The sequence below is a fragment of the Falco naumanni genome, chromosome 7 (assembly GCF_017639655.2).
Source record: "Falco naumanni isolate bFalNau1 chromosome 7, bFalNau1.pat, whole genome shotgun sequence".
NCBI classification, from domain to species: domain Eukaryota; kingdom Metazoa; phylum Chordata; class Aves; order Falconiformes; family Falconidae; genus Falco; species Falco naumanni.
In genome coordinates, this window is record NC_054060.1 from 50242045 (window position 1) to 50269905 (window position 27861).

Below are 27861 nucleotides of genomic sequence, written 5' to 3' on the forward strand. Positions count from 1 at the left end.
GCCCCGTGAGGCCGGGCCCCCGGACTACATCTCCCGGCGTGCAGCGCCGCCCCGCCCGCCGCCTTCCCGTCTCCGCGGTGAGAAAATAACCCTGAAGTTCCCCGCGATCAGCTGATCCCGGCTGACAACGAAGGGAGCGGGCGGAGGGGGCGCGGGTCCTGCCCTGCCCTGCCCTGCCCTGCCGGGCTCCTCGCCTGCATGGTCGGGGTGCCGGCCGCTGGGGGAGGGGAACCGGGACACTCCGCCGGGCGCAGGGTGGGCGCGGGGGTGGGGGGAGGCGGAGGAAGCCGCGGCCGGGACCCGACTCCTTAGTCACCGGGTGCCGGCGGGAGGAAGGGGAAGAACGGTAGCCGCCGGCTTGTAAACAATAGCCCGGCTCGCGGCGCCCGGTGCCGCGCCGCCTTTGTTCCCGGCCCCGTCGCCGCCGCTCGGCGGGAGGAAGCCGGGGCTTCCCCCTTCCTCCCGGCCCGCTGCTCGCAGCAGGACGGCGCCGCGCTGGGCGCAGCCCCAGGTAGGTGCGGGGCGCGGGGGCGCGGCGCCGGCCGGCACCGGCCTTACGTAACTACGGCCGGCTCGCGGGGGGCCCCCGCCCCGCCCCGCCCGGGAGCGGCCGCGCCACAAGTGCCGGGCGCCGCGGGGCAACGCTGCCGGGGCGGCGGAACCGGCTGGGGTGCCGGGGCTGGCCCGCGGCGGGACCGGCTCTGGGCGGGGGGCGGCCGCGGGCCGGTGCGGGCAGGCCGGGCTGGGGCCCCGCGCCGCCGGGCGGCAGCAGGTCGAGACAAAGGCGGCTCGGTGCGCAGCCGGCCCTCAGCGGGCGCCGGCCTCGGGGGCCCGCGCTGGCAGCCCGGGGCGGGGAGGGGGGAATCCGCCAGCCCGGCCGCGGCAGCCGTCGGTGTCCGGCGTTCCGGGGAGGAGCGCACAAAAAGCGAGCGGATTTCTGTTTATCGGGAGAAGCGCATCAGGAAATTCCCAGCAAATAAATGCTGTGAACTCTGAAGGAGGAGCCTAGCTGGGGAGCGAAAGCGGAGAATTTTCTAGTATTGACAGTGTGTGTGTACATGTGTGTGCGCTCCGAGTCCCTGCTGCTCGTTTTGCCCCTCTTCACCAGCTGTCTCCCTCCGCTCTCTCCTTCAGGGGAACACTTGCCCTGCCCGCCGAAGTACCCAACACTGGGTTTTTTTCTCCTCATTGAAAACATGTTATGCAGTTGAGCAGAGACAGAATGTCTGGCAGCGTTTGGGTATAACAGTCTGTGAAACCAGTCACATCGTTTAAGTTTATTTTGGAGAAAGAAAACTTCAGCTGCAGTCACCAAGACCCTTCCTGAGAGGCACGTCAGTGTATGACGCTTACAGAAACATCTACTGATTATTTAAAATTAAGTACAGACAGCATTCCTGTTGTGTCCCTTTCCCCTGTGGAAATACTAAATTTGCAACTGCCTTTTATACACCTCATTGTTCAAAGCAGAAACAGGAGGGAAAAACACTGCTTTAGAGGAGTCTGAAAATGAGCGCCCACACACAAACTGCAGAGAAAGGACAGAACACGACGCTCCTGTGCCAGGAAAGCTATGTTTGCAGTGGGACAGATGAAGCAATCTTTGAGTGTGATGAGTGCCGGAGCCTACAGTGCCAGCGTTGTGAAGAAGAGCTGCATCAGCCAGAAAGGTTACGGAACCACGAACGGACCCGTATAAGACCCGGTCATGTCCCATACTGTGACTCCTGCAAAGGTGCCAATGGGAACATAATGCACGCCAGTATGACGGGCTCAAGGCAGATAGCAGCAGTGAGGTGCCAGGTGTGCAAAATCAACCTCTGCGTGGAGTGTCAGAAGAGAACGCATGCTGGGGGGAACAGAAGGAAGCACCCTGTCACCGTGTACCATGCTGGCAAAGCCCAGGAGCAGGAAGAGGAGGAGGGAATGGATGAGGAGACCAAGAGAAGGAAGATGACAGAGAAAGTTGTGAGTTTCCTCTTGGTGGATGAAACTGAGGAGATTCAGGTAAGCAGTGCTGTGGTTTGTTTGCATGGGTGAGATCCTTCAGTTTCTATCTTAGTCTAACAGGCTGCTGTGATGCGTGATTAATACTTGAAGTGTAACTTGGCAGCAACCGTAACAAAATGAGGATAGCCAGTTAGAGGCTTGGTAAGCGAAGCTGGTGAAAGAATTGACGCTGTACTGAGACACACACAACTAAGATAAGAGCTGTCTGTGCAGGATGCTGATCATTCCTGAACAAAATTGAACTGAGAGTATTGCAGTAGGTATCCTGCAAATGGGAATGTTGGCAGCCAATCTCCTACTGTATGACTAGGAGTGGGCAGTGCACCAAGTCTAATGCAATGCAAGACTACAGCTCCCTGCTACTCTCCTGTAGCATCAGGAAATTAATCTGATTTTTAGGAATGGGATAAAGTAGAAATAAGCATCCAAAGCGTGTCATCCAAGTCCTACAGACACCGTGGTTAAGCTGTATTGCTTGTCACAAATGTTATTTCTTGTTAGCCTTTTGCTGAAAAAGGAGGAAATTGGCCATCAATTTGGGGTATGCCTGCTGGTAATAATGATAGAAATACTAGTTGACCAGGAACAGCTCCTCAGGAGACATTTTGGAGAGTCTGGCATTCAATTTATGCCATTAATGAACTCTTCCGTTGGCCCTTACATTTGGTGTTGGCACTTTACAATGTAAAAATACTTTACAAATGTAAAAATACTTTACAAATGTGAAAACAGCAACGTGTAAAAGTCACAGAGCAGGTTAGTTACACAACGAAAAATTCAGCTTCGTCTTCTGGTTTCCAATTTGCATCTTTCATGTTTAACCTCATTTAGGGAACACTGAAAGAAAATGTGAGGTCACCTGAAGACTCAGTATCTGGTTGCTCTGATTTGACATATCCATACTACCAGTGGTAAAAAGAATTGTGATGATATTCTGGTTGTTGGTCAATTAGCTATTTGTACCCATCACAGTAACAGTCAATGTCTGCCACGCATTGCAAGGAAACGTGACTGAAGTATCTTGTATCTATTCCATACAATAGAAGAGTGTGTGTGTCTATATAGATGCACACGGTAATTATACTATAATATAGAATAGATGCAAGATACTTGGGTTGCATTTTGGTCAGTTTGGGTGTACTGATCGACAAATTCTCATGGCTTTTGAAGAGGCAAGGGAGGAAAGGATATAACAGGCCTTAAGATGCACTGATACAGAAAACGCACAATGCAGGACACCAGTGCCTGTAAAGTGAGTGAGTGAGTTTCAGGTGTAGTAGCAGTCTGGAATTTGTGTGTCTTCCCTAAGCACACACACGTTTCCTTGTAATGCGTGGCAGATGCAACTGCTACTTTAAGATGCAGGCTTTTCAATGATCTTCATGTAGCCACTAGAGCAAGCTCTGAAATGTCTTAGAACAGCGATGTCCTGGAAGGCTGCTCACAAGCTGTGGCTGTGTGTGGTTGTACTGGTTTAAATTATCTTTATACTCATGCATCTCTAAGCCTTATTGAGATGGACTTCTGGCTGCCTGTTGCAAGCAAGTGCATTGAGATTTAAATGTCATAGGCAGTAAAGCCAACTTCCTTACTGGGACAGCAATGGTCCTTTATCACATCATAGCAGTTTGATCAGAACAGGGTTGGAAAAGCTCTCCAAAGATGATCTTGCTTCACTATCAAGATGTTAAATCAGAGCTCTTTCACCTGGAGTGACCTCTTCCTCATAGCTGAATACTCACATGACATCTTGCAGCCAGTATCAAAGCAGTTTGAGAGGTTTTCAATTAAAATATTTTCTGGCAGCTGGAACTTAGAGTGCTTGCTATTATAGTGATGTGTCTGCTAGTGAGCATGAGGACCTTTATTTAGAGAGGGCTGCAAGATGACTAGCTAGCTCTGAAGACATCTTCTGTAGCATCTTTTCCTCTTGATAATACTGAACAGCCAGTTTAGCTGTAGGAAAGTGATCCTCAGGTTTTTGTGCTTGCCATTAGCAAGATTATTGCTGATTACCTGGGGAGAAATCCTAAGAATGTTCTTTACTATTTTGGCATTTTGGTTGGTTTAAATAATAACTTGAAATGTGGAGATTCAGAGTTTGATGGTGTGTGATTTCTTAAGCTTCAGCAGACAGGAGAAGGATTAATCAGAATTATAGTGTCCAGCTATCTTTAACCATCTGGTTTTTGACCTTTGGAACTTGAAGATTGTTGCATTAGTTAGGAAATAAGAGAGAAAACTGCTGATTTGCTATCAGTGGTAGATTCTGCCGTAGAAATGTTGAAATGCTAGTCCTACAAAATTAGGAAGAACTAGTTATGCTGCTGATCAAACATGATGGATCAAGGAACTCGCTGATGTATATGTATTTACAAACCTCTGACTGGAAAGTGGTTCAATGACATGGGAACACAAAGAGATTTCTTTTTTGGTTTCCTTTGGAACTTGGAGTTGTTAAGCTCAAGTGGTTACGTTTCATCTCATTGTTCCTGTTGGGTTCTTGGAGGTGGTAGCTCTGAAACTGAAGGACATTTATGGCATGTGAACGATAACTGAGCTAGTTCAAGATCCAGAAGCAATATAGATTAATCCATAAGGAGCTGTGCCTGAGGAAATTAGTTTAGCTGAGAAGTAGAGAATCTTAGCTTGGGCTCAGCACTGCACTGATACGGCTATGATAATTCCGAGATCTGTGTAACTGTTTTTGTGCCATGTTGCACAGATGTACTGGCCTGCTCAAAGCTTTTTGCACTTTGCAGACATGACCATAAGCTCAGAAAGCTGTGGACTTCTTGTGCTTGTTTCAAACCCACTTAGTTAGGAAAGGTCCCATTTTAAACAACCACTTGTGAAGCAGTTGTTTGTAGAGAACTGATAGTAGCTGAAGTTCAGATCTGTGAAATGCAAGCTTCTCTGTGACGTTGATCATAACAGCGCTATATCTGAGCACCTCAGAAACAGATTGATTATCTCATGTTAAGAAAATGCTGTTAAGGGTTAAATCCAAGTTTGTACCACAAGTCTGCAGAAGAACCAGAGAAAGAGATTGGTACTCGTGGAGTCCAACCCCAGCTGTCTCACCACACAGCGTAATGCTTTGCAACTTGTGTGTTAGTCCCCAGCCTTCTTGACCTACACCACAAAATTGCCTTTCCTTTTTCCAAGGACTTATCGCCCCTCATAAGACCTTATTGATTTCTTCTGTCAGAAAATAGATCTTGTCCATGTTCTGTGAACTGGCATCATCTGCCATTTAGATCCCATTCTAGGTCCTTCTAGGTCCTTTTTCTCAGTTTTATGTAGTATTTTATGTGGTAGTTTTATGCAGCATTATGCAGTTTCTCTTTATACAGTATTAAACTTTTAGCCTTATCTATTACATATCTAAAGCAGAGACTTCAATCAAATTGTTCTTGATAACTGCAGCATCTGTTTGTTAATTGGCTCTGACATAGTCTGTCTTCCTTGCTCATCTCTACTCAATGATAGTGTGGGGATTACTTCCTCAGGCAATTGCTTTGGTCTTGTTGCTGCTCTCGTTAAATCTTCCACATCTCCTTTTTGCTGTGTTAGATTCAAACTGCATGCCGCCTTCTTTTTTGTGTGCAAATCCCCCAGCTGAATCTCCTGTTCTTATCTGTCAAGATGTCAGATTTTCTTTCTTGCCTCTAGCTTGCTGAATTTTCAAGCAGGTACTGTGCTGTCACTAGTGCTGCCCCTTGCTCACAGGAGGCACTTCCCTTAAGAACTTAGAAAATTAATTGATCTGTTTTAAAACTCCCTGTATTCATGGATCTATTACGAAAACCACAGAAATGTACAACAATAAAAACACAACTTGGCTTAGGATAGTTGTTTCAAGTCTTGCTACTGTTTCACTGTCTCTTGAACTTTTCTACTGGTCTGTATCTGTCTTTTGTACTTACATTTATGCAGTTTCTGGAACAGTATCCCATTTTTGTCTTTTTACAACACCTTTGCAATAGAGCTTTTTAGCATAAAGCAGGGAGTTATCTATTAGTTGTACAGTGAACTCTATTTACGACTACTTCTGAGGTAGGGGAGAAGAAATGCTTAGCAATACATAACAACAATTTGGAGAACAAATGTTGAGACTTCTTACCACAGGATCAGAACTTGGTTGTAGTGTCACTAGTGGCTTCTGTGATAACACTTTGTCCAAAGCCATAATTAAGGACTCGGCACATACACCTTATAGAAGAAGAAAAAGTCTTTCATTGACCCCAGAAGATAGAGGATGTGCTTGATTGTTACTAGCATGCCTTAAAGAGTTCACTGATCTTTGACCTGAAATTAGCTCTGTCACAAGAATTTACCCAGTCTCTGGGTTTCAAAGAAAAATAAAAGGTACTGACTTTGTAGCTTTCTTACTAAGGAGACAGGAAGAAAAAAAAACTTCTTCCTTTAGCTAGTCACAAAAAATATCCCCAGCAGTATAATTTTGTGGGGGAGGAAGGAGCATACATTCATTTCTGGGTCTCCCCTGAGATACTGACTGTGAGCTCCCTTTCTTCAGTTAGCAGTTTATAAGTAGCAGTTAGAAGTTTATAAACTTTTTTTGTTTTGCCAATAGAGATCAGTTTCCTAAATACAGCACCATTCTTTGAATTCTTTTTATTCCTGCTAACAGGGTTAGACACCTAAAGGATTAAGTTCTTCCCCTCAGCAATACTGAGCAGGATCTATATAATTCTTTGCAGTCTGTTCAGATGATGCCGTGTGACCTGTAGCTCTTATTTAAATACAGACCATTTTAGGCAATCATTAAATAACCAGCCTCTAACAGTCTACGTGTCCTCCTCTGTCCCACCTTGTGAAAAGTGACACGTACAGACTGATAACTCCTTAGGGATGTAGCTGCTTTGCTCTTCTCACTCTCACTGTAAGCCTGATGAAAATACTGTGATTTTTTCCTTATTATCTATGGATTTAAGCCTGGCAAAAAGTGTAGGGATGAGAGAATGGAGAGTTACTAGGCATGCTTCTCCTACTCGTGTTCTTTGTCAGTCAATGCAAGCTAATGTATGTCTTCTAAGAGAAGATCACAATCACCAAGTCTTATGGCTTGCCTCCTAGTAGAAAAGCTTTTGTCTAGCAAATAGTACTAGTCCTTATGACACTCTTGCTTGATCTGCTGTTGGGGGATTTTTTTGTGTGTGTGTGTGTGCTTTAGGGTAGCACAGTCAGCTATAAGTTTCTGAGAATTTTAGTGCATATCCTGTAAAGTGAAGAGTCACAGCTGGTATATGTGCTATGGATGTAAAGGAGGAAGAAGAAATCCAAGCTTTTTAGGTCAGTGTGATCTGTCTGATCAGGATATGTAATTTCTGTCCTTCATTGTTGCTGTACTACTAACGAGTTCTCTTTGTGCTTCAGAGAGGTTTTCTTGCCAAAGTATTTTTGGGAGTTTGCTGTCTTACAGTCTAGGAATTTTCCCCTTATTACTTTGGTGTTTTTCATTATTCCTCCCATTGCAGTCTGTTACCAGTTTTGCAGTTCTCTCTCCTGCACTGAAGTGCACACTGTTTTTCAGTCCGTGGAATAAAGTAGTAGAAAAACTGCTTAGCAATTGCTGGTTAGTAGTGTTCTTTCTTCCACTGGACATATACCAGTATTTTGAAGAGTATTTTTAGAAGATGGGAGAGGAGCCATCCATTCAACAAAGGCACAGCACCTTTAACAGTTTCAGGTTGACTCCTAGCTAATTTGAACACAGCCACTTTTAAATATTGCTTTTCCCTGGCACTGCTTTTGTACCTTGTTCATGATATGGTTCTCTTGGGCTGTAATTCAAGTAAAATCTCTTGCTTGCTTCCATTCTCTTTTGTCTGTATGCTGAAATGAGTGCAGGTGTGGAAGCAAGGGAGAGCATGTCACAGGTGAGAGAAGCTGGTGGCAAACCACTCTGGAGTTACCCACGGTTTCATTCGAGGAGCTCCTGAGCCTCAGTAGGGTTGTTGGGAGAAAGGGGGTGTTCCAGTGCTTCCTCTGCTGTACCTCTCTTTGCTTGTATCCAGTGAATCCTTTTGGGCTTCTGGGTGCTGCCAGCAGGAGTAGGCTGCGAGTGCTTTGTGTGGGGTGCATCTGGCAGCTTGCTCTCCTGCAGCCCTCTGCCCTGTCCATCTTCTCCACTTTGTCCCTTCTGCAGGGGTCACTGGGAGGCAGGTGTTGCTGCAGTTTACCCTTTACTTTTTTACCTGGGTTGTTAATGCCTTGCTGTATGATTGCATAAAGCCAGAAGTTTCACAGTCCTTTGGCCTACCTGTCAAAACACCCTGCAATTGGGAAAATAACCAAAGTAACTGTTTTCTAGGAAGAGTGGAACAGTGATACAAGTAAGTTTTTTAAATGCCCCTCTTAACAAAGACAGTGTTACGGAGTAGTGTCCACGCAGGTGATCTGTTTACCCCAAGTGTTGAGGAAGACCAATAGGTACAGCAGGAACTTGCTCGCTGACTTGCTGTCTTCTGGGCAAGTCTCTTCACTTGAATGTGACCTCTGCTGCTACAGCTGTGATGTTGGGGTGGTAATTGGTAGCTGTGTGGCCAAATTAACATCTGTGGGGAACTTGAAAAGTACTTAGGATACAGAATAATTATTTCTGCTTTATTGCTTACTGTTCTTTTTTAAGAGTTAGATGACACTCTTAAATTAGCATTACTTCTGCAGCAGTTGCATTTACCTTGAAGTCTTTATTAGTTTTGAGTTGTTGCAAAACTAGTTTTTCTGCTAGCAAACAGGTTAGTGAGCTGTCTAGTCTTCTGCTTTCAGCAGTTTCATGTAACTCGGCTCCATCTACAAGGGTGACTGACCTGGTAATAGCAATATTTTAGGCAATGTTGCTTCTTGCGTTAGGGAGGAGTCCAATCAAATTGGATTACTTTCCATCCCCTTAAGTTTTTTTTCTACCACTGTCTTAAAACCTTTGAAATAGGCTCTCTCTCTTTGGATAGGGTTGTTAAGCAGGATTTAACTCTTACCTCTTTGCCTCTTTCAGGAAAGAGTCCTGTAATAGATTGACATGGGCCTCAGACATGGGCAGCCTCCACCCTTCGTTGCAGGGACCTGTAGGTCCTGTTAAGACTCAATCTTGTTAAGTGCTGTCAAACCCATAAAAATATTGTCCTTTAATTCCTTTGCTAGAGCTGTGGGGAGGAACAGGTTAACTTTGGTCTGAAAAAGTTTTTCAGTTCAGGGATATTGTTTTCATGGATGAGAAATCTTAACAGAACCTGCAGGTGGTACTGCAGTTAAGGCAAATAGCAGGTACAAAAAACTTGAGGTTAGAAAACACCCCTAATCCAAATGAAACTCTTTGAGCCAGACCTGCACCCAGCATGGGGAATAAGGTCAAAACTAGCTAAAGCTGAGGAGTGTTGGAATCTAACCTTAAATCTTCAGGGTGTGCCTGTCTCCTCCTTTATTTTGCCGTCCCTGCATCCAGTGTCAGCTCACTCAATTTGGGCTTGAGCCTCTCTAGGATTCCGATCCTGAAAATGCTGATGTCTGCTGCCAGCTTGGCTGGAGTCTAAGCTATTAGTGAGCATAATAATGATAAATATATTTAAGTGTTTGCTGGGTCAATGATTAATAACTTACTCCTGAACAACAGATTGTAACTGCTGGTATGACATATGCAATTTTGTAAACTAACCCATTGAGGCAGCCCTTTTGGGAAAGCTTTCCCAAGCTACCGTAAAATGTTTACATAAATAAATGTTTATGTTACATAAAAAGTAACTCTTTGAGCAGTAGAATTAATAAAGTAATTTCTGAGATGTCTGCTTCCCATTATCCAGTGCTTATCCACATCTTCTCTCTTTTGGGGAAGAAGCAGCGTGTGTGCTGTCACGTGCCGGCCAGCTTGCTTACTGGCTAGCAAGTATGGGCATGACTGCTCAGCTTACTACTGTATCTTGGCTGTGTGGAGTGGACAAGAGACAAACTTTTTCCTCAGAAAAGTTATTAGCATCTTTCTTTTCTTTGCTGTTTATTTTCATCAGGCTTTTAGGAAATGTAAGTTTCAGAGGCACTTATTTTTCTATCAAATATGGCTATGTAATTAGATTATGGATTTTAAGTTGTATGTGGAACACTCAAGTAATGGCATAAATAATGTTTTCTGTGGGAAGTCATGCAGAAGAAAAGGTATAGGAGACAAACTAGGGTAGGAAACTAGAGCTGCTTGGACTTAAGTCAGCCTTGATTCTTCTTAAGCACCTGGTTATGATCAATATCTCTTTTGTTTGGAGGCCTTTGAAAGCTAGGAGGGAGTAATGACCTCTTGAGGTCTCTTTCAGCCTGAATTAGTCTATGATCTTAGTGGAAACAACATTTGAATTATGATAGTCTAGAGCCCGTCTCACGGCTCTACTGATGTCATGGGTTTCATAGCAGAGAGTTTCTTTTCCTCACAGGGAACTACCCAATCCTTTTTCTCACTTGGTAGCAAGAAACTTTTGGGAATATCAACAAAGGTTTCTCCTGGGGCAAAAGCAGGGACTTTCCAGCTGCTTGTATAATAGCTGTTGCACTTGAGTTGCTGGGGTAAGCCAGCTGCACTTCTTTGCATTCATGCACTACCTTTCCAGGAGTCATTGTGAGGGAGCTCTGCAAAGATGTGAATTTTGGTGGCAGCACTGTACTGTGGTGCAGGTTATTTTTCTCAGGTTAGTCTTACAGGCTGTAGTTGAAGAAATCTGCTTTAAAGGTTTCTCTCTTGTTTTCAATGTGCACTGAAATTCTGATGCAATGACCTAATGGTAGAACCTAGGGCTTTAGGCATGCACCCATAAGACTTCTGTGTGCACCTACCTCTGGATAGGAACTCAGTTTTTTTAGAGTAAAACACAACGGCCAAAATCTAGAAGCTGTGTCGTAAAGTAGTCTGTGTTGAGGTGGGCAGATCTGACAGATCTGTTCTGTTTCCAGGTTTAATGATTGACATGATACTCTGTCCTTAAGATCAATTACCTAAAACTGTCTCCTTAAAAGGTTGCAGATCTTGTTTTAGCTTGCTTTGCCATTTCGCGTACTGTTTTCAGGTGTTAGTTTGAATTCTTGGAAACGTTATTTTTTTAAAATGTTTTCTGAACTGTGAGCAGAATTGCTTGTATAGCCAGTGTTAAATTATACTTTAAGGGAAATAGCTGTTGTTTGGGTTTTTTTTTTCCACGTGGTTGTTTTGACCGCTTCTGCTTGAAGACTAATTTGTTTCAGATGGTTGCAATTTTATGCTGGTATATATTTGGATGTGCTTCTACAAATCTTGTAGCTTATTCTTCCATTCATTGAAAAGTGTGTTAAATTTATATCCTCCTAATTGTTTAGTGATTGTGTATTGGAAGATATTGTTGTGTGCTGGTTGTTAGATAAGTCTAATGACACAAATTTAATGATTTATATGATGGTATCTTTCTTGATTGCAGAAAATTATTTTAGTTATTGAAAATATTCCGTTAAAATCAGGTCAAGCAAAGAGTAAGATTTCAAAATGCAACAACAAAAGCAAGTACCAATGTAAGTCAAAATGACAGTGTAAGACTAGCAAATGAAGGCGCTGTGGTATAAATACTATGCTAAGCACTCTTGATTTTTGTTCTGAGCTATTGTGTCATCGTGGCACAGCTCGGGCTTTGTGCACTGCTTCCATGAATATTAGCAAGACTTAAAGGCTTCATAAAGAGTTTTAAAAGGAGAAAATTCTGGTAAAAATGTTGGATTCTGTTAATATGTTTGTTTTTCCTGGAGGCAGATTTAAAGTTGTGTGAGTACAGGTCATTGGAAACTGTTCTATTTTATGGGGCTTGTTCTTAAGCTTTTAACATGTTGTTGTTCCAGTAACATTGTTTCCAAGAAATTCATAGGCAGGAATGTGATTTTAGCAGAACCTGTTTCTTGTCTCTTCCTACACAGTTCGACTTTTGTTATGGCTTGGATCTAGGAAACTTGTTACGGTAGGTATAAAAGATTTCCAAGTATGGATGGCAAGGAGTCTTCAGATCTAAATGTGTTCCATGGCACTGCGGTATGAGTTTTTACGTCTTTTTTTAAAAAAGGCCTTTAGCTGTACAGTCTTATGGTTTTCCTGCTGAAGACCTTCACCTGCAGTTCGGCTTAACTTGGATGGAATGACTGCATGGGGGGCTGGATGACAGTTGCTAACAGAAACGTAGTTAACACTGTAAAAGAAGGCTAATTGGGATTCTGACCCATGATGGAGTAAAAACTGTGCTTTCTAGAAGACAGTATTCTTTTAAGAGCTGTAACAAAAGTGTAAATGAGTCTCTGATGCTGGAAATGGCAAAATAGAGAAGGGGCTGGAGAGATGCCTCTTGTCCTTAGGTTAGACATACAAAGTTTGCATTCTTGATTGACACAGCTGTGCAATTTAAGGAAGGTTTCATGTTTACTCTCTACTGTTCATGTCAGATGTGGAACGTGGGAATGGACACAGCTATGGAAACATGAGTCCTTTGCACATGCCGCAGAAGGTGGTACCATGCAAATTTATTTAGAGATGAGAAGCAAAACTGAGAAGTGGGACTTGAGCCCCAGGAGTATTAGTACTTTGACACTTATTACACCCACTCTGACTTTGAATGTCTTTAAAGAACTTCCTCAAGGGAGGAAAATTCAACTACTGATGCAGGGATTGTTGTGGATGTTTTTTTGAGAGTATCATCCCTGTGCTCAACAGTGGTTAAAGAAGACAAGCACACAAAAGCAAGGAACATCCAATGACATATGAGCATATTCAACAAAAAGAAGGGATTTTTTTTTTTGGTTGTATTGGTTTGGGTTTTGGTTTTGTTTCTTCCACCCCCTACCCCCCCATGGAATTTATTGTAACAAGATGTTGTAGGATCCAAAACTATGACTAGGTTCACAAAGGGGTTAGACAACCTCCTAGAGGATATGTCTACTACTTCTCTACCGAACATGAGTCTTTAGATGCAACCACTGCTTGGGAAGTCCTTTGACATCTGACTACTGAGAGCTGGTAAAGCATGCCAGGAAACACTTAGTTGTTTCATGTCTTCTCACCCATTGCTGAGACCTGTGAGACTCAACATTGGACTAGCTAGACTTTGGTGCATTCTTGTGCTCCTGGGTGACTTGCTTGCCCAAATCACTCCTGAGTTCTGTCCTGCAAGGAGGCCTGAAAGAGCCTAGAGCCTTCAAAGGGGGTAACAGCTCAGTGCTTTGGGTGCCTGATTTGATATTCAGTCTAACTTTTCTGCTGGAGTGACCTGGATTATTGATGTGGAACCAACTTTTCTTCTGCCTGGCTCAGCAATCCAGCTCTTCTTCCCGCAATAAGTTGCCCCATTGTTAACGTACATTGAGTGTGAAAGAAGGCTGCTGGTGTGGACATCTGCATTAGCTCAGCTTGGGACAATTTCAGCTGCAGTAGAGTCTGTGTGAGTTGACTGCTGTGGTCCTTGTCCTTCGCGCCTTCTGACGTTACTAACTCAGCCCCTTCCACAAACTCTCCCAAACTGATACCAGAATAACAACCAGTGCTGTCTAAGACCATAGTTATTAGTTGTCCTGCCAATCCTTAAGCAGCTGTTTGAAGACTGCTATTTCTTTGAGACATCCAGGGAGTACATAACCACTGACTCCAGCAAAAAGAGGGTCTGCCACCCTTATGGTAATAAGTTTGGGAGGTGGGGGTTAAATTAAACAAGATTTTCGTATTTCTTTTTGCTTACATACAGATAACATTATTATCAAATCTGTGAATGTTTATAGGAGCTATCCCATGAGCCAAGAACTTCCTTTTATCCACAGAGACATTAAGAGAAACTGCATCTGTTGTCTAAAATTATCTTCCTGATGACAAGCTAATAATCACAGCTACCAAAAAAGCAGACCCTTTCTCCTGCACCTGTAACTGGAGTGTATCTTGATGGTCTCCCACAGACACCAGAAAAGTTTCTGTTAGAGCATTTTGATTTCTTTCCTGTTTTCTTCCATACTGTCAGGCTGCCCTGAATGTTTTGAGTCCGGGAGAAGCTACTGCAGCCTTACAGTCCACAGTTTCTCTTCTGAATGCTGTTCCCAACCACAGTCTGGCACACTGGTTATTTTTTATTTTTTGGCATGCTGGCAGTTTTTTATTTTCCTTCAAAGTCTAGATGCTGCTGATAGATTTGACCAGAGAAAATGGGGCTGACTGAGTCTTAAACTAATTTGCTGATCTAAGAATAAACTTGTTGAAAGAAACCATTTGTTACCTCATGGCTTCTGTGGATTGCATATCGTGAGACCTTCCAAATGTACTTGGGGGAGGGGGGCCAGGAATAGCCAAGGAGCTTCCAGAAGTTGAGAGGCCAGTGAGAAGGGATGGAAGCCCTGATCCTTTCAGCGGATGGGAATTCCTGGAGGGAATTGTGATGGAGGAGGTGAATTTAACCCTTCTCAAAAAGTGCCTCTGTCATATTCTTCCCTGTCACGTAACACATGGATAAAACCTGTTGGAAGAAGAAAAAGCAAGTGATAAACAACCATAGCCGAAAGCATGAAGCTTTTGAAAGCCAAGGCTGTGTTCTGCAATAAACCCAAGGCAGGCTCTTGTACAGAGCCCCTAACCTGCTTCATTGCTTGTTTATGTGTTCCCTGTTGCTCTAGTACCTGAACAGAAAATGCCCTATTCTCTAACCTAAATAGCGTGATTTGTGTCACTTAATCCATGTGAAGCCAAAGAGAAGTTACCTGCTGAAGGCTGTCTATACTTTCTTGGGTTTGTGTTTGTGTGTGGTGGTGTTTGTTTGTTTTTTAATGAAAGCACAATGCATAAAATTATGAAACAGATCATTGAGGTAGTTGTGGGACTTTTGTAAAAGCCACTTTGACCTGCTTCAACCAGCTGACTCCAGTGCACAACTTTGCTTTCTTTTTCTCTGCCCCTCTTTTTAGCGGAAGGATCTATCAGCTGGAGAGCCCTGGCTGTGCACAGATGCAGCACAGCTGCATGGAGGAGCATGTTCTCCCTAGACAGGTGCTCAGCCTCTGTGGATGAGGCAAGTTAAGGTGACAAAAGCACTCCCCTGTTTTGTGCCTGAATTTGGATGCTTGCCAGGAGACTAGTGCTACTGAGAGCGTTTGCCGTGCTCCAAGCAGCTGTTCTGGCAGACTGGGAAGTAGGGTTGTGCTCCCTGCCCTGAAAGGACTGCCTTAGGGAATGAGGTGAGGTACAAGAGGTTTCACTAGACAGATAATCACCGTGAGGCATCAGTTTCAAAACAGCTACATGATGGAGCAGCCTGAATCCCACTGATGTGTGTGTGTTACAGAACTGCTTTCTAATATTTTTCTTTGGATTTCTTGGTGCTTCAGAAACTTATGATAGAATCTGAATAGGAAGTAAACATTCTCATTAATCTTATGAATCCTGAAACCAGCTGTGTTTCCAGTGTTGTCTATTCCAATTGCATAGTTATAATTTTTTTTTTTTTGAAGGTAAGGAATGAAGAAGATTTTATTAAGAAACTGGACTGCAGTCCTGACCAGCATCTAAAGGTAGTGTCCATCTTTGGGAACACGGGGGATGGCAAGTCTCACACCCTTAACCACACTTTCTTCTATGGCCGGGAAGTCTTCAAGACGTCTCCAGCCCAAGAGTCTTGCACAGTTGGAGTCTGGGCAGCCTATGACCCTGTCCGCAAAGTGGTGGTAATTGATACAGAGGGCCTCCTGGGGGCTACTGTGAACCTGAGCCAGAGAACACGGCTGCTGCTGAAGGTCCTGGCCATCTCTGACCTTGTCATCTACCGTACTCGTGCTGACAGGCTCCACAATGATCTCTTCAAATTCCTTGGTGATGCCTCGGAGGCTTATTTAAAACATTTCACTAAGGAGCTAAAAGCTACCACAGCCCGCTGTGGCCTAGATGTTCCTCTGTCAACTTTGGGTCCAGGTGTCATCATCTTTCATGAGACTGTGTACACCAAGCTGCTGGGCTCTGGTGAGTAGGCAGTAAGAAACTGAATTACGATGTGCTAAGCGCTATCTATAAGTTGCCAGGTTGCATTGAATATTCGGTGTTCTTTATTACCATGTAAAAGATGCGGTTTGCATTTTAGTCTGGCTTGTTCCAGTCTGGGACCCAGGCTATGGAAATAGCAGATCATTCCCTGATAGCAATCTGACTACCCCATATCAGCTAAGAATAATCCTCTTAGCCAGCTGGACATCAGCACTGACTAGTCATGATGGGAGTTCTGCCAGCCATAGGAGGGGTCATCATACAAGATCATGAGTATGTGTGATATGGCAGACGAAGGTGAAAACTGAGACACCCTGGGGTTTTGGCAGGGATACGGCGTATCATGTTGCAAAAAACCTAACAAATCTCTGTGTAGAAACTGGGATGAGGAAGAATAATGAAACTGGTGAACTTCACTCTACTTTTTAAAATTCTTTGGACTAACGTTCTGAGGTTGGGGCTGAGGTTATGGTGGCACAGAGAAGATGGCTTGATGCCACCTTTATCTGTGCAAGTATCTGATATGGCCAAAGCAGCAGGCCTGGCTCAGTATTATTCCCATCCCTTTCAGTGTTCTTCACCAGTACTTTTAACTTGGCTCATGCCATACTGGATTATGCATATTTAAATTGTTTATTTTATTGGTGTGTCTGAGTGAAATGCATTGTCCTATTGAAGTCACGGCACGTTTTGGTTTTGACTGTATAGGGATCTAAATTTTTTCTCCTGGCCCCACTTTTTCCATGCTTCAAATGGCACGATGAAACCTTTCTTTATGCTGTCCCTTTCTGATACTTTGATGAGCAAGAGCCCTAATGAATTGGCCTGCACCGGCTGAGGCTCAGTCCTGCTGTCTGTGAACATGTAGGAGTCTTCGGCTGTGTAATACCACAGCAGCTTTCTGCTGGCCCACGTTCTCATTTTGGCTTTTCTAACCAGTAAGGTCTTGAGCTAGTAGAAGAACTTGACGTTCTTTCTGGCTCTTATTAAAGTGACTTCTTAATTGCTTTAAACTTACCTGCCAAGGCAGTTCCTTTTCTTACATAGCAGTTTGCTGAGTAGCAATGCAAAGTTTCATATAGTTGTTGAATTGCTGTTTCAGCAGGTCAGATTTAGTGACCCATAATGATAGCTGCACCTGTGTGCAAAGTCAGTGTAGTAGAATTACATTTTTATGATAACTTCTGATCATGGTAGGGATAGGAAAGAAACCTCTTCACATATGGATTTGCAGCAAGCTGTAACCATCCGTCTCGATGGATAGTTGAGATAAGTGTGTTTATATAGCTTTAGGGCAGGGAAGAAGGGGCCTGCCTTATTCTGAAGTGTACAACTGGTACTTGGAAGCAGGCAGAAGAATGTGGTCAGCTCTGCAGTCTGACCGGATAATGGCTAGTTCTGAAGTGCTTTGCCAGGTACAAAGGGTTGATAGAGGCTTGGCCTTCCTTGCTGTAGGATTGGCGTGGAGAATAAGCAGCCCATGTAAAGTTCATGTCCTCCGCTTACCAGGGTGCTACGACTAGCTATACCAAGTCGTGGTCTGGTGTGAAGATCTAACAAGTGTGCTGATGTGGATTTTCCTTATATTATGTCATAAATTGCTGCTGCTTCTGGATATCTGTGTTTCCAAACCTACATGTTTCTGGTTTTACCTGTGGAACTTGGTTTTAGGATCTAAAGCTGTGTATCAAAAGCAGACACTGCTTTTGGAAATAGTTTGTTTCTTTTCCTTCTTGTAAAATATAATTATAACTGCATTCCAAATGTATTTGGGTGTAATTAGGAAAACATTAGCACTGTGCTGAAAGCACTGTGCAATTTTAAATATTATTTTAAACAGTCAGTTGTTTATATACTTGCTGATGCTGTCATATATAGATCATCCTTCTGAGGTTCCTGAGAAGCTCATTCAGGATCGGTTTCGGAAGCTAAGCTGTTTTCCTGAGGCTTTCAGCTCAATCCACTACAAGGGAACAAGGACATACAATCCTCCAACAGATTTCTCTGGACTTAGGCGAGCTGTGGAGCAGCAGCTGGAGAACAACACCACTCGGTCACCTCGACAGCCTGGGGTTATCTACAAAGCACTAAAAGTAAGTGGAAAAGAGTTCATCACGATCTTTATTTGCATCACTGTTGCTAGTAACTGTCAGTGGCAGCTAATAAAGGTAAAGCATGTGAACTAGGGATGTTGCCGATGTCTGGAGGTAAAGCAGATCTTCCATGAAGATGATGACTTTTGTGTAACAGCCGGATAGGCTGGGTAGTTTGGTTTTTTTTTTAACTTTATAAAACTTTTAGCAAAGACCTTGAAAGGTCAAGAGAAGTTGAAGAGCAAAATCAAAAAAATTGGGCCAGGAAGAAACCGGCTGGGAAAGAAACAAATAACTGATGACAGATAGGAGGCCCAGAAGGAGTTATTGGTGAAATTCCCAAGGATAGCCTCAGCGCATGAGGGGGGGAATGCAGAAGGCTTGGAGGGAGTTAATGGTTGGCAAAACCTAGCATTGAGTGTAGTGTAACTCAAGGGCTATGAGGCAAAAAGGAGGAAGGAGATGTGTTGGTAGGTAGGGAACAAGGTGGGATCAAGCCAAATGAATAATCATTTCACAGGTGCAGCATCAGATCAGAAGGTTGACAAAAAGAAATCAGAGAAAGCAGCTGGTGATTTTCTTAGAAAGGTCACTCACTAGGATGTCAGAGATATTTTTGGGTCTTCAAATTTGCAGTCTGTCCTATGGGTTTCCGCACATTGCTACCACTGCCTGAAGAGCACAGCTGTCATTGGGGAGGGGTGGGCAGAGCTGGGGCATATCTACAGAAGAAGGTAGTGCTAGCAGTTTTTTCTGATGTTAGTTGCAGCTGTTGGAGCAGATAATTCCATCTGCTCTGTATTTGGGGTAGCTGAAACACAGAGGGAAGTATTGGGGTGGCATGTACACAGTTCCTTGCATTAGGGAGCAGACAGGCAGCAAGGCAAAAACAGCTGGAGTGGTTAGTTCCAGTTCGATTTCTAGGACTTTGTTGCAATAATAAAGTAATTCAGTTTCAGATATAGCTGCTAGTATACTTAAATACGTGTCCAGTAGAGTAGAGGCTGTGTTCAGATCACTACTGACTAGAAATTAACTTTTTTTGCTTCACTGCCTTGAGGACGCAAGGCTTGCTAGAGACCTATGTCTACCTCCTTTAACTTCTGAATCTGTTGGCCTGTATCAGTCAAGCTTGAAAAGAGATCCTAAAGCTAATTTCCTTTAAATTCTCTGAAATCCGATGTCTGTGTAGAGATTTTATTTGAGAGAAACTGTGGTGAGAGATACACACATGTCTGTGTTTTTGTGTGGGCAACCCTTGTTAGACAGCGGAGATGCTCCCCCCCTACTCCCTGGGAGGGGAGAGGGAGGAAAAGAAGAGCAGGCAGCCTCTATGGTAACCTCAGCTGTAGGAATAGTTACAGTTAGACCTTATATTTTCAGAGATCTCAATCCAGAAAACCCTTAACCAGTGCTAACTGTTTTGGTTTTTTTTTTTTTTTTTACCATAACACCCAAAAGAACTGAAAAAGGTGAAGTGTGTCAGGGCTAAGGACTGGCTTAATCTGAGAACAGATGCTCCCAGGAAAGGAAACAAATCCCTTTGTCTCAGTTTCACCAGAGAAGAGCAATTATTCAAGAGACCAGAGGAAAACTCAGGGCAGCACTTTCTGAGCTGAGGGGCCAAGAATGTGTCCTCATGTACTCATTGTGAGAATTTACTCTCCGAGTTTCCTTCTGGAGGTTTCCAGAATGCAAAGCCCTCTTAGCAAGCACCCTGCTATTTTGGGCATGGGTTGTATGCATAGAGGTAGATGTGATCTTCTACCACACATTGCTACTATAAAATTCAAAGTAGGAGCAGGAAGAGAAGAGAAGAATAAGGATCTTACAAGCATTCAGGTCACTTCCATATAAGTGCAATATTGTTGTCTTTCTTGGTTTCTAATTGTCGTCTTGATTTCCACATCAGTAAGAAATTATTTGTTAGCTGTGTACTCTCTGCCTCTCCCTCCAGTAGGGAACCCATGCTTTTGCTTACAAAAGCTTTCTTAAAATGTCTGCATTGCTCTCAGTCCCTTACCAGTTCATTCTTTTCTATTTGACAGGCTCTAAGTGACCGGTTCAGTGGGGAGATCCCCGATGACCAGATGGCTCACAGCTCTTTCTTTCCAGATGAATATTTCACATGCTCCTCTGTGTGCCTCAGCTGTGGGTAAGTAGATGAGAAATGCACCCTCATCCTTCTCGAAGATAGTGCTGCCCTGGTCTGCAGCCCTAGAACAGAAAGTTTCTGTGACATCTTGACCCCTGACATGACCTGTCATCAGCTAGTACTTCCAGGCAAAATTAGCTAGAAATTCAACTCTTATAGGAATTGCACAGCTGTTATTGCTGCATCCCAGCTGGATGCATGGTCTTTGCCTGCTCTATTTTTGTGTATGGCTATAAACCTGTTCTGCCCATATCTTCTCCCCAGTGCACACAGGGTGGGAAGAAAGGAGTGTCTAAAGAAATCCCCTGACATTTCCTATGATGATTTTTCCTGCCATTTTTATTACCTAAACAGTATAAACAATCCTAAAGCATGCATCATGGACCTGGGCTGTGTTCGGTGACTGGATCTAAGTGGAGCCCCAGGTCTGATTAGAGCTTGGCTTTGTAGCTCTCCGTGAAGAGCCCAAAGATTGAGCCTTAAAGAGCAGTAGATGGCAGTCAGCGCTCTGAGTCTGTGAGGCGCTATAGCAGCATGATGTTATGGCTGATTGTTCTTCTGGAAACATTTTCTCTCAAATGTGATACGGTGCTATGTTCCTGCACTCATTAGAGAATTTCTAGCAGCTCCTTGCAAGGGCTGCAGTGTTAGCTCTGTCCTGGTCAATTTCCAAACTTGGTTAGTCCTTCCTAAAATTCTCTGTGACATTTAAATTGGCTACAGTGATCATTTCCTGCACTAAGTTGTTGTGTGGCGCTGCTTTGTACTGTGAAGTAGTGGCTATGCCTCTTTCCAAAGAGCCTGCCTTTCAATGATAAAGGGTGTAATTGCTGTATGTACGGCTGTGAAAATGGTTTGGGGTTAAAACGTCTATGCAAATGCAAGATAGTAACATGAATGAACTTTTGGTGACATCTGTCCCATATCTAACAGCATCAGTTCATGGTTTGCTTTTGCATACTCAGGTGTGGCTGCAAGAAAAGCATGAACCATGCAAAGGAAGGAGTCCCTCATGAATCAAAAAGCCGATGCAGATATTCTCACCAGTATGATAACAGAGTCTACACTTGCAAGGTGAGTAGTGACGCAAGGATAAGGTCTGAAGGATGGAGAAGGAAAGGATGGCCCAGGAAATGAGGAAACATTTCATGATGGAATGAGGAAAACAGGCATGTGCCTGTTTTCTTCAAGTTTTTCAAATGGGAGAGGTGCTTGTGGCTTTAACAGAAAAATTGATCCCCAGTTTTGCTTGGAGAGGTCATCAGCTCTGTGTGCTGTGTGTCATTTGATAGCTAAATTGTGAACCCAGCTGCTTTCAGCCTGGCTGATGTTGACCTTCTACATACCTGATGTGGTTACTCTTCTTATTTGCTTAGGCCCATTGCTTGGTATTAGCCAATTTTTCTGAAGGGTGCATGCAGGAAACAGGAAAATTTTCAGCTACCATAATGGTTTTTATTGTTGTAGAAATGCTTCCCTGATGTCGTTATTGATAGCGGGTTTTGTTTTGTTTTTAAATTGGTTCTGATGAGCGCTCTCTTTTGCTGTGGAGATGACTGTGCCAAGTTATATGCTTTATGTGGCCAAACAGCTGTGAGACCTGGAGTCTGGGATTCCAAAGAACGCAGCTTTAATTGAGCCTTTGTGTTATAGGCCTGTTATGAACGAGGGATGGAGGTCAGCGTGGTGCCAAAAACCTCTGCTTCCACTGACTCCCCTTGGCTGGGCCTTGCCAAGTATGCCTGGTCGGGGTGAGTACTGCAGCTAAGATCTTTCTGCTGTCTGTTGCCTCCACGTTGCCTGGTGCACTGGACTTCCAGTATCTAACTGAGGTAACCTGTCTTCCTCTTTTGCAGGTATGTGATCGAGTGTCCCAACTGCGGGGTGGTGTACCGCAGCCGACAGTACTGGTTTGGCAACCAAGATCCTGTGAACACTGTAGTGAGGACAGAAATTGAGCATGTCTGGCCAGGGGTAAGTCTGGTTGCTGAATAGTCTTTGTGTATGTGTGCAGCCATGCACGTGTCTATGTTGATTCTTCTGGACACTGATGGAGAAAATGGATTTGCTTTCATTACAGCTGGTTCATGTCTCTGCTGTTTAAAAGAACCTTTGCAGGGGCCTTCAGTCATCTTTTGGCTGTCTTGAAATGGCTAAGTTACAGTTTGTGAACATGTGTTTACACTGTGAAAACCTACCCCTGTGTTTCAAAGTAGGACCGGTGAATTTTTTGCTCCTGCTTGCCCTCCAGTTAACAGAAGCAGTGAGTGACAGACATCTGCATCTAAAAAAAAAACTTTTCCTGTTTTTATTCTCAAATGAATATCCATTTAATTCCAGACTGATGGATTTCTGAAAGACAACAACAATGCAGCCCAGCGTTTGTTGGATGGGATGAATTTCATGGCACAATCAGTATCTGAACTTAGCCTGGGACCCACAAAAGCTGTGACCTCCTGGTTGACAGACCAGATTGCCCCAGCTTACTGGAGACCCAACTCTCAGATCCTGGTAAATAGCAGCTGCTGTAGAGAAACACTTTGTGTAGCTAAAACCATCCTTACCCTTTAAGTAATACAGTATTTTGCAGATTCCAGATGCGTCTTGTTTTATTGCAGCAAGCAAGCCCTTCTACAATTTTAAGAACTGAAATGCTTTCAGCTCTTCCCATTCTTGACTAAGCCAGAGTCTCTGCCCAGCCCTGCTAAAGAGACTGTTGCTCCCTACTTTTTGTGAGCTCCTCTCCCAGCAGTGTTGTGGAAAATCCTAGTGTGCATGAACTTGCTCTTCAAAGCAAGGAATCGACATCAACTCGCTACTGCAGTTGATAGTACTATTTTTATAGGTGCAGATTAAACTAATTTCATGCCAGATGCAACAAGCTGGCCCCTACAATTTAACTAGGAAAGGATTCCCTGCATCTTGCAGGGAACAGATACTTCTTCAATGAAAACTGCCTTCTGAATTCTTACCCCCCCCAAAGATCAAATATCCACCATTCAGCCCTGCGTGATGTGTCTGTAATTAGTTGTGATCGCGAATGAAGGGATCATAGCAATCTATTGGCTTAACTGCTGTACGTCTACCTGTCTGAATTGCTTCCCTAGGGTGAAGTTATAGGACTGATAGCACCCAAGTCTTAAGTGTAACTATATTTTTCACAGTTTTAGTCTGAGTCTTGCCATCCTGGGATTCTGCTTTTTATTTTTCTATTAAGGAAGATCAAGCTAACAGTTTTTCTTTCTATGTTGCTCTGATTAGAGTTGTAATAAGTGCAACACGCCTTTTAAAGATAACGACACTAAACATCACTGCCGGGCCTGTGGAGAGGGCTTCTGTGATGGCTGTTCTTCTAAGACTCGTCCAGTGCCTGAGCGAGGCTGGGGACCAGCACCAGTGCGTGTGTGTGACAACTGCTATGAAAACAGGGGCATCCAGTTAGGTAATTTTGAGTTGATTGTGACAGAATTATCTCTGGGCAATAGTCTGAAACCTTTGTCCCTGGCTTCTGGATCACAACCATTCCCATTGGGTGTAGACAGTGTTCAAAGTGGGCTTTGGTACAGAGTTTTTAGTAGGGAAGGTCACGAGCTCAATGCCTTTTGGCAGGAAGATGACCCTTGCAACAAGCTACCAGATATCTGACCCCCTGACAAAATTATTTTCTAATTGGATTTTTACTTTCGTTTTTTGGCATCTACTGATGGTGTGGAGCTAGCATCAGAGCAGGGATGCTGCTCTTTCAGCAGAGTGTGTATTTTGTCCATTATTGCTGAAATGAAAGCGCGAACTCTGTAATCCAAGGTTGGGGATGTGGAATATAAAGGCAGAGGAGAGGCTGCGAGCTGCTCTTTGGGTTTGCTGCTGGTTTTTGCTGGTATAAATTAACTGAAACTTGGCAGAAATCGTGCTGGACCTAGGTGTTGAGGCCTTTACTCTTGTGTCATGCAGATGTGGCTGAGCTGCCTTCAGACGAGGAAGGGGGGACACTTATTGCCAGGAAGGTGGGGGAAGCTGTGCAGAACACTCTTGGAGCAGTGGTGACAGCCATGGACATTCCCTTAGGTAAGCTCTGATCTCTTCTGATGGATTTTTTTGTCTAGAGGCATTTTTGTTTTCACAGAGCAAAACTTCTGATTAAACTTCAAGAGTCTTTGTGACAGGCTGACCCCTCCGCTATGTTACCACTGTTGGTTGAGAGTTCTGCAGCCCCCTGCACCTCTCTTGCTTGATGTTTCCTCTTGGTTTTCAGCACATTGTTTCTGCAGTTCACACCTCCTCTTTTCTCCCTGTTGTGCAAATCTGTGTGCACCGAGCTGTGAGTAATTTGTGCTCCTCTGATGCATCACTGCAGTGACCTGCCAACTGGAGTTCCCTAAAGACTGGCCAATTAGGAAGCATTTTATCAGGTTTGGTTTTCTTCCAGAGATGCTGAGTGCCTTTTAAATGTGTTCATGGATATTACTGGCACTCGGTACTTCTGCAAGGGAGGGCTGAGAATCTGAAGTTGTCCAGGTCGGTGATGGTAGGAAGGTAATCAGTAACGTGATTTTTAATGGTGAGCTTAGTACAGTGAACATTTGCTGCTCTTTCATGTGCTGGGTGGCAGTTCAGGTATGTCAGCAAATACTTTGTATTTGAATCTTCTGTTGATGGACCTGACTTCCTACTCATTGCAGCGATCATCGTTCCACTGCTTTGCCTGCAGCTTGTGCTGGCATCACCCTTGTCCGACTCAATGAAAGGCAGAATAAATCCCTTTTCTCAGTTCAGACAGTATATGCATGTCTGAAAGTTTGGTTTGGTGACTCTGGTTTTTTGGCCATGGCTGAAACTGAACATAGGGAAAGGCAACTGTCTCAACCTCTAGAAGAGTCTGCTTAAGAGAAGATGCCACCATTTAAGGAGAGACAGTCTATCCCTTTGAAGAGAAGCAGAGCATGGGAGAATGGCAGAATGGCCTAAATGGCTACCCATTGCACTGAAGTATTCTGTCAGTAGGTCTTCTTCCCCTTAATGGCAGTGATATAACTTGCGGTGTGTGAGTACTTCCACTGGAGTACATTCCTGATGTGCTCATGTTCACAGATTATATATTCTTCTCCCTCTTTCTCCTCCCCCCGCCTCGCTTCCTCCATAGGTCTGGTAAAAGATGCTGCCCGACCTGCATACTGGGTACCAGACCACGAAATCCTGCACTGCCACAACTGCCGGAAGGAATTCAGTATCAAACTCTCCAAACACCACTGTCGGGCCTGTGGCCAGGGGTTCTGTGACGAATGCTCACATGACCGCAGAGCGGTTCCCTCTCGTGGATGGGATCACCCAGTCCGAGTTTGCTTTAACTGCAATAAAAAGCCTGGTGACCTTTAACCCCAGGCTTTTCTCCAGATCTTTGCAATTCCTTATGTTCTCAGGGTTACAAATGAAAATATCTGGTCTCCCTTTCACCTCTTAACCTGTTGCAGCCAGAGTGCATGTTTCCAGTGTCTGGCCTCCTCTCATGCTATATCCATCTTGGAACACTGGGAATGAGCTTACGTTCAGCCTCTAGGTTTTAATTTCAAATTAAATGGGGAAGAGAGAAAGCTCCCTTGTAAATGAGCAAACCAAAATCCAGTGTATTTTATTCCAAATAAAGAAAAACAAATATATCAACTATGTATAATTTAGTATATTAAGAACATACAGTTGGCTAATGAAGCTTTGAGTATTCCTAGTTCAAATGATGGATGGTGGTGTTCCTTAGTATATTGGATCAGACTTAGGGCCTTCTGATTCTTCTTTTGGAACATCTTGCTGATCACGATGTCCTGTGAGGAAGGTTTGGACTCTGTGCTGCCAGGAAATCTCCAGTGTTGATGTATGAATTATACCTGGTAATTCAACCAGCCCTACACCTGGAGGTGCCATACTTCTAGCCGTGGAAGATTAAACCCAGATTCATCAGCAAGTTTGTATGAACTGTGATATGAGCAGCGGTCTTGCAGTGCAAGAGGTACCAAGTTGAAGCAGACCCCCTGGTAGAGACCAGTAGAGCTCTGAAAGGTAAAGCAAATCATACGGCACAAGGCAGAGCATTCTGATTTTGCCATTTCAACTTCAGTATCATATCAAAAGGTAGGAGGGTGTTGCTCTTCCTGACAATGTTCTCATGTACTCAGGTTTTCTTCAAGTTTCTCTGCTAGCTTGTTTCAGTTAAAAGTTTTGTCCAGAGCAGAACAAGAGGACAAGTGACGTAGGCAATTCTGAAATATGAAGTTTGGGGTGTGATGGCTTTTCTTTTCCCCCACTGTTTGAGTGATCCTGGAGCCTCTGTGTTCTCAGATGCGGCTGCATAGAAACAGCACAAATTTGACTTCCCTTTTTTTTAATAATACAAATTTACAAATCCACCGGGAAAATGGGAACCTTTCTTCTTTGCTCCTAGCAACTGGCACTCACTGGACTTCATCCTTTTATTGAAGGACTGCAATGAATTCACTATTTTATTCTCAAAAGCAGCACTTAACCTAACTAATACTGTCTTGTACTGTGGATTTGTGGTTCCAGTTATAAGAAGTAAGAGACCATTGTGGATTAAACTGCCTAAAATTCTCCCTTCTTGGCTTACATAGACAAGAATTCTTCCACCACATGAGAACTGTCTCCTCTTGGAGTGGCTGGAGTCTGATGCAATGTCCTGGAACTGTGGTATTTTTTCCCCAGCTTATTAAATGTGCTCTTGTGTAGATGAGTGCCCAACACCCTGTTTTAGGACTGTATTATTAAATTAACTGCTATAAAAGACTTTATCTTCTGAACAAGTGTACTGACTTTTTTCCTTGTAACAAGTGGTTCTCACTTTGTCTCTGAAAGAACATACAAAGTGATGGCCTTTTCACAACTACATCCAGCCTACACATGGAAGTAGACTTAGAAGACGTTCTGGGACACCTTTGGTACTGGCTGAGTTTACTGGGACTGTCTAATGTTTTTTGTAAGCAAAGTCTGCCATAAACTGACAGTTGCCCAAGGGAAGGCATGAGTTAGGTAGAAATCCTCTCTTAAAAGGCATTCTGCACATCCAGCATAATTCTGTGCTTCAAAGTATTTTTATTTTTTTAATGGGTGAGCACCGTGTTCTTGGTTTGTAGGCTGTGCCCTGTGTGCTGTTTATGCATGTAGCTTTACTACCATGTTAATGCACAAAGAGAAAGCAGCCATGACATTCCTTGTATAAAATCTTTGGTATCTGTTTCAACAACTTGTCTGACTTTTTTTTTCCACCCCCTCTCCCCTTGTCCCATCCAGAATTACTACTCAGTCAAGGAGAAAATATTGTCTAAGCATTTTTAGTATATATGCAATCTTCGTAACACAGCAACTTGTCAATATGCAGGGTCCGTTCTTGATTGGTTATCCTAGAACTGAATGTTTTATGCTGTTTCTCAACAAAGCAAAATCTTACGTGGTGCTTACACTGCAGCAGGCTTGGTGTTACTCTTTCTGGACAACATTGAGAGGATTATTTGTGTTCACTGTTTTCCAAAATGGGAAAAAAAAAAAAAAAAAGAAGAACCTGTAAGGTTTAAGTTCACTGCTGT

At 43.7% G+C, this 27861-nt stretch overlaps 1 protein-coding gene across 5 annotated transcripts; it reads left to right on the forward strand.

Moving 5' to 3' along the window:
* On the forward strand, nt 1-27518 carry ZFYVE1 (zinc finger FYVE-type containing 1). 5 transcript variants are annotated; one of them, XM_040600814.1, is made up of 12 exons: nt 1-77; nt 1135-2007; nt 15502-16006; nt 17906-18120; nt 20169-20275; nt 21241-21349; nt 21929-22026; nt 22132-22249; nt 22616-22786; nt 23537-23717; nt 24227-24340; nt 25416-27518. In XM_040600814.1, the coding sequence occupies exons 2-12, from the start codon at nt 1510-1512 to the stop codon at nt 25646-25648; spliced, it is 2349 nt and encodes a 782-aa protein (XP_040456748.1). In that variant the 5' UTR covers nt 1-77; nt 1135-1509; the 3' UTR covers nt 25649-27518. The 5 variants fall into 5 exon arrangements, with proteins under 5 accessions (XP_040456748.1, XP_040456749.1, XP_040456750.1 ...); XM_040600815.1 differs by lacking the exon at nt 1-77 and adding an exon at nt 184-201; XM_040600813.1 differs by lacking the exon at nt 1-77 and adding an exon at nt 262-511.
* Nucleotides 27519-27861: the final 343 nt, after the last annotated feature.